This window comes from Brassica oleracea, chromosome C2 (assembly GCF_000695525.1).
Source record: "Brassica oleracea var. oleracea cultivar TO1000 chromosome C2, BOL, whole genome shotgun sequence".
In the NCBI taxonomy this organism is placed as follows: Eukaryota; Viridiplantae; Streptophyta; class Magnoliopsida; order Brassicales; family Brassicaceae; genus Brassica; species Brassica oleracea.
In genome coordinates, this window is record NC_027749.1 from 18,333,299 (window position 1) to 18,339,526 (window position 6,228).

The window sequence follows — 6,228 nt, forward strand, 5'->3', positions numbered from 1 at the left end:
TTGTACATCGATCGATGCATGGTGTAAGTTGACTATATAAAACTTGAGCATAATCATTTCAAACTAAAATATAGGTAGGTTATATGCATTTGTTATATTGTAGTTAATATATTTTAAATATTACATAAGTCAAGTGATTCACGTTTTTGTAAAAATAAAATTCGGGCCGTACTTGTCCGTAATAAACTACGTTAAATATGATGTATTTTTAGGTTCATTTAATTACATTAAGTTTAAATTTCATTAAGGAAAACTCATTAATTTAACTGGAAAAACAAGCATTAAAATAGGGAGGTTCATTTAATGACATTAAATTTAAATTTGATTAAGGAAAACTCATTAATTTAACTGGAAAAGACAACTATTAAAATAGGTAGTTTAATTTAATTCTCAGTGGCGTGGAAGTGTAAATAAATTAGAAAATTTAGGGGTATTTTTTAATGGGTATTTTTTTTTAATAATACAGATGTTCAGGCTAGCAAGAATCGACAAGAAAACAAAATATCTTACGTTCCAACATTTATTTAATGATTTAATCTATAAGTATAGACGATTGACATAAAATCAACAAAAGTAAAGTTTAAAATAATCGAACGTATATGTTGTAAGCCCTGTTCTAAAACTCGGCCGCCTAGCCGTCTAGGCGTTACGCGTCACTTTTCTGCTCCGATTTATGCCAAATCGGTTTAAAAAATCGGATATCCGTTTTTTTTCCGCCTAGACCGTCTAAATGACCGCCTAGCCGCCTAAATGACCGCCTAGCCGCCTAATCTATTTTTTTATTATTTTTTTTTATTATTATTTTTTTTTTTTTTATTTTATATAATATTTTTATTTATTTATTTGATCTAAAATTTTATAAATATCATTTATATTCATAATTTTGATGAAAATTACACTATATTAAGTTTATATATTCTATTTGTGTGTTTTATACAATCGTAAACATGAAAATGTATTAATGTTATACACAATTAAAGATTAACATGTTTTATAACATAGTAAACCATCTAAAAATTCCGCCCCGCATAATTTCCGATTAATCCCCAATTTTCTCTTTAGACGCTAGGTCTAACCCGACCGCCCGACTAGCGCCTAGCGCGTTCCCGAGAACAGGGGTTGTAAGTCGCAACACAAGGTCATGTCTGTCTCGGTACCTGTCGATGAAAAAATGAAATCAAACAACGAAAAATAAAATTTATTAAAAAAGAATAATATAACTGTGTTAATTAATCAACTGATGACCATATTGGAAAGCCCTAACAAATGGCTGTCTATTTGTTTGACCAAGAATATAATTTCCCAAGAACTCTTTTGCCAATGAACTCAATTAAATACTTATCCTCAAAAAGACGGATTTCATTGGTTCTTGTGTTTATTCGTATATTCTTTATTAAAAATGAAATATATCATGTTTTTGATTTTTTTTTTTGTTAACCAACAGTTAGAAATATATACGTGTGTTTATAAGAGCTGAAATCGATCCGTAAAGCTTTACTTAAATTACAAAACTTCAGTTACGGATATTCATTTATTGCATAAAACCGAAAATCGTCAAATCTATATATAAGTATTTAACTATATTTTATGCTGGAATATTTTATGATCTAGCTTAGATACAGACTGAACTGGGTTCTCGACATTATTATCTGCAGACATTAAGGACTTGACCAGAATAATTAGGTTTCAGCACATTCTATACACATGATTTAGTAATTTAAAGGAAAACAGATTTATCTCGCAATTCATAGAAAAGGATTCACAGACGACCCAAAGGGTCTGAAAATTATTAATGAATTTATTTATGAGTACTTTTGTTTATAGAGTAACAAGATGTCTATATATTAATTAGATAGATAAAAGTGAGTTAAACTGAGTTACCAGGAAATAAGATTGGCCATGTTGTAAAGAATGCATCAAGAAACCAAACTCATCAATGGGAAGAGGAAGACCAGAGGAATGCATTAACGCCAAGTCTTCACCGAACATTGCTTTCATGTCTATTGCTCCTTCTGTTACTTCCGTTGGAACTCCGTTTATGAACACCGTCATTAACCCTTTTATTTTATTTTTTTCAAATTTAAAATATATAAGAACATTTTTTTGAGAATTATATCTCAAAATACACAAATTAGCCTAACTTAAAATTCGAGCTCTTAATTTGAAACTCACTTAAAAAGTTGTATCTTCCTTATTCACTTTCAAACCTTCTCATTAAAAACAGGAGTCATCCAAATTTCGGTAACTTTTAAGTACTGGTTGATAATCTAAAAAACCAAAGTTTACGGTATAAAAGAAAAATATGAGGCATGCAAATTAATGATTCACCTTGTTGATAGTGGAAACTGGAGTTTTGATCAGATGGGTTTGAAATTGTTGCATCATTTGAGCTGTGCTGATGAAGATGGGGATGATCAGATTCATGGCCATACATTGTGAAGAGATTCTCCATGCCATTGTTACTCACACATCCACCATTCGAGGAAGAAGACGAGTGACCGAGAAGAAAGGAAGATACTTGAGATGAAGGATCATTAAAGAAGAAATTAGCTGACGAGTTGCTACAACTTCCAAATCCCAAATTAATCTCGTTGTTTCTGTAAGGATGATGCATGCTCATGGTCGTCATGTGCTGCTGGTCTTCAGCTCCTCTGGAAGTGACGGCTGCGGCAGTAGCGGTTTGAAGCTGCCGCTGTCTCCGGCGAGATCTTGAACGTCGGTTTTGAAACCAGTAGAAGACGTTTGTGTCACCCACTGCACCAAATTGCTCAAGCATTTTTCTTATCCTCACTGTTTCGTCTTTTGGTGGGTTGACAATACCACTGTTGAAAATGGATTCGAGTATCAAGATTTGCTCCGGTTTAGGTGACCAACGGGACCGGGACGGTGCGGTAGAATTAGAGGGTGCAGAGGGAGAACGGCCCTGCCCGGTAGGGCTTTGTGATGATCCTTCTTGATCCATCGACTGTTAAGAATTTGCTAGATTCTTTCTTTCGTGTTTTTGGATAATGGATAAAGGAAGGAGAGTTTGTGGCGACTTGAGCCTTGAGGGAAGTTATGTTTAAATAAATTATAGGAGAGAGTTTCTCAATAAATATTTTTTGTTTTAATTTGAATCATGGCTCTAAAAGTCGGTTTATACGACTTAAATCAATTTAAATCATTCTAAAACAATTTAAATCAATATAAATTAATATAAATATGTTAAATTAAATAATAATATTAGTACAAACCAACAATTGTTTTTAAAATTTTTGTTGTGATAATTTAATTTTGACAATTCATCAAATAATTTTATAATTAAACTTAAAAAATAAATTTTATATAAAATATATTAAAAATAAATCAATAATTTAATTAACTTCTATGTCTCGCATAGGTTCCGAATAATTCACATAAATAATAATTCTCTGCACGTATAAATACCGCCTAGCAAATTTCTTTAACATTGGTTTAAATATTAAGTTACACTAGTGTATTGCCCTCACTAAGATATAAATTTTGTATATGCACGGTCAAATATGTTAACACGTATTCTAAGAGAGGCGAATAAACTGGGGGTTTCGTATTATTTCATGATATATATATATATATATATATATTGCTAAACTATTTCATGAAATATATACCAAGCTAGCTAGGAATGCTTCCACATTGCATTATTGGACCAAATCACAAACATAAGTCTGTGATATGTGATAAGTCTAATTGATAATACACCAAAACAAAAATAATTGTTACATTCACAGTTAAAAGTACAACTGTGAATATAATATACTTAAAAACTTTATGAATGTTGAAAGATACAATCGGCGACGATCTGTTCCATGCAGATGGATTCTGGTTTTTGATGATCGATGCTATTTTCTTAGCTGTTACATTGTTTCTTTTTGTTTTATCATCTCAAAATACTATATAAAACTCCATTTCCTCTGTACTTTTTCTTGCTTTTTACATGGCCACCCGTTGAAGTTATAAACCGATCGAGTTATTTGGCACATATATTGTTTTTATTTGACCAAGAAAATATATTTTAGTTTGCCAAAAAAAATATTTTAGTCACTTGATCAGTAAGGGAATATGTATATCGTATATGGTAAATGTGAATAGCGATAATGATCATAAGATAGCGATAATGATCTTAAGATAGATCGGTAATAACTTCAGGGAGAGATTCCCCTGGCTTCTACATACAGTTTTATACACACGTTTAGCTGAAATTCCCTTTAAATTTGTTTATTACTTTCTCCTTTTTTTAATTATAAGTCGTTTTAGAATTATGCACATAAGTTACACTTTTTAAACAAAAACATTATTAATTATTTATCTAACCATAAATCAACCAATAATAAAATAGAAGGTATATTATCATTGGTCATATAACATTAATTGTTAATAAATTTTACATAGAAAATCGAAAATAACATATAATTTGGAACATAAAATTTTTTCTAAAACTATTTATATGAAAAAAAACGGTGGGAGTAGATTTTATAATTCATGCACGTCAGGGAACACAGAGAAACTACTACTAGGAGTTGTGAAACAATCCTCCCGTGACTTGTTAAGTAAAAGGAATCTCAAGGCCTGCGTAACTTGCGTCTTCTGTACAGCTTTTTTCAGTTTTTTTTTTAAATTTTTTTTACGTCATATATTTGTAAGGAGGTAACGATTGTCCAGATCATTTTATCTATTCATTATTATTACTGACTGTGACTGACTTGATACAACTGGGTATTACTTGTCTCTTATAATTTTTTTTTTTGAAAAAATAAAAGATTAAATCCGAGTCTATTAAAGACACAGATCTAACCCCCGGATGGAGGTACAGCCCACGGGTGGAGATACAGCCCACAAATAGTCCTTCTCCTGGGCATTCAAATGAGCCGAAAGCAATAGCTCATATCCGTGTGGCCAGCGGAGTTCGCCGTATTGTCTCTTATAACTTCTCCAACTGTTTGTTCTTTTTCCGCAAAACGGAAATTGATTTTCTACTTAACTGGTACATATATAAACACATAAAATATATATTAACCAGTTTCGTATTCAGAACCAGGATATATAATTTTTAATAGTTTTTGTTAATATTTTTCCCTTTTCAAACTAAGGCTTCAACTGTCTAGTAACCGCATCACACTAATACAGTTAGTAGTAACAAAGTTTTTTAAACATATACTTATGTATCTATATATTTTGATACTATTAAGATCGTATTATTGTTGTTCGTTCCGCAAGTTGTCATAATGTGTATAATTATTTTTAGGGCCGGATATTTATACCAAAATTTAGTTAATTCTACTGATGTTTGTCCAATTCTGAATCGTGGGTTCGACTATGTGCCGCATGAATTTTAAACTTTTTCAAAAATAAGTTACCAAAATATATTTTATTTTTGGGTCTACATATATCAATTGCACGATGCTGCATTTAGACCCTAAAATAAGCGTAATGCATTTATTAAGAAAATTTAAACAAATATAATATTTAAAGTTAACTCAAGTGTTACATGCATCAAACATAAATAATTACCAATTCTCCTTTTTTTTAACACCAATTCTACTTATTGTAAGATTCTCCATGTATAGTTAATATATGTACACAATACGTCATGCAGCATTAGAAACTTTAATGAATCGAACATTGACGTTGGTATAGAAAAATGTCTTATATAGTTAGAATAAAGTATAGTTAGCATAAAGCATTAGAAACTCTAATGAATCGAACACTGATGTTGGTATCGAACATTGATGTGTTAACAAACATTTAGTTTCAAAAAAAGGTATTGTCTTAAAAAAAAAAAAGTTAGCATAAAGTGTACCTAGGGATCCGGCAGAGACTGTACGAGGATTCACAAAAGTGATCCTTTTTTTTTTTTTTTGGTCAAACCAACTTTTATAAATAAAACTTAAACTCCAGCCATGGAAGAATTGTTCAAGTACAGCGAAGCAACCATACTGGTTAGATAAACCGCTGCATCAAAAGCTATGCGAGAAACAAAAACACACTGGATAGACGCATACATAGCACATAAGCAACTTAAGATAGAGATACCTAAAGTGCTAGAAAGTGAGCTGAAGCCATGAGAATCAGAAAACACACACAGTGAACTACTGTCCGAACAAGCTGCAGCATAAAATGCATGAAAGTCAGCAACAAATTTGGCTACAGAGGTGACCACACACCATCTTGATGAGCCTGAATATAGAGAGGAAATCCTCAGCATTGAAG

General features: G+C 31.3%; 2 protein-coding genes across 3 annotated transcripts in view; both read right to left on the minus strand.

Moving 5' to 3' along the window:
- Positions 1–1,024: 1,024 nt before the first annotated feature.
- LOC106325942 (WUSCHEL-related homeobox 12-like) lies at positions 1,025–3,042 on the minus strand. 2 transcript variants are annotated; one of them, XM_013763994.1, is made up of 3 exons: positions 2,329–3,042; positions 1,882–2,057; positions 1,025–1,157 (listed from the first exon to the last, which is right to left on the minus strand). In XM_013763994.1, exons 1-3 carry the CDS (start codon positions 2,960–2,962, stop codon positions 1,140–1,142), a joined length of 828 nt encoding a protein of 275 aa, XP_013619448.1. In that variant the 5' UTR covers positions 2,963–3,042; the 3' UTR covers positions 1,025–1,139. The 2 variants fall into 2 exon arrangements, with proteins under 2 accessions (XP_013619448.1, XP_013619447.1); XM_013763993.1 differs by lacking the exon at positions 1,025–1,157 and having other exon boundaries at positions 1,596–2,057.
- Positions 3,043–5,905: 2,863 nt separating this feature from the next.
- Positions 5,906–6,228, minus strand: part of LOC106323598 — a 949-nt gene continuing 626 nt past the window's right edge. Inside the window, exon 2 of the mRNA XM_013761695.1 lies at positions 5,906–6,195. Coding sequence (XP_013617149.1) covers positions 5,906–6,195 — 290 coding nt within the window. The remainder of the gene's footprint in view (positions 6,196–6,228) is intronic.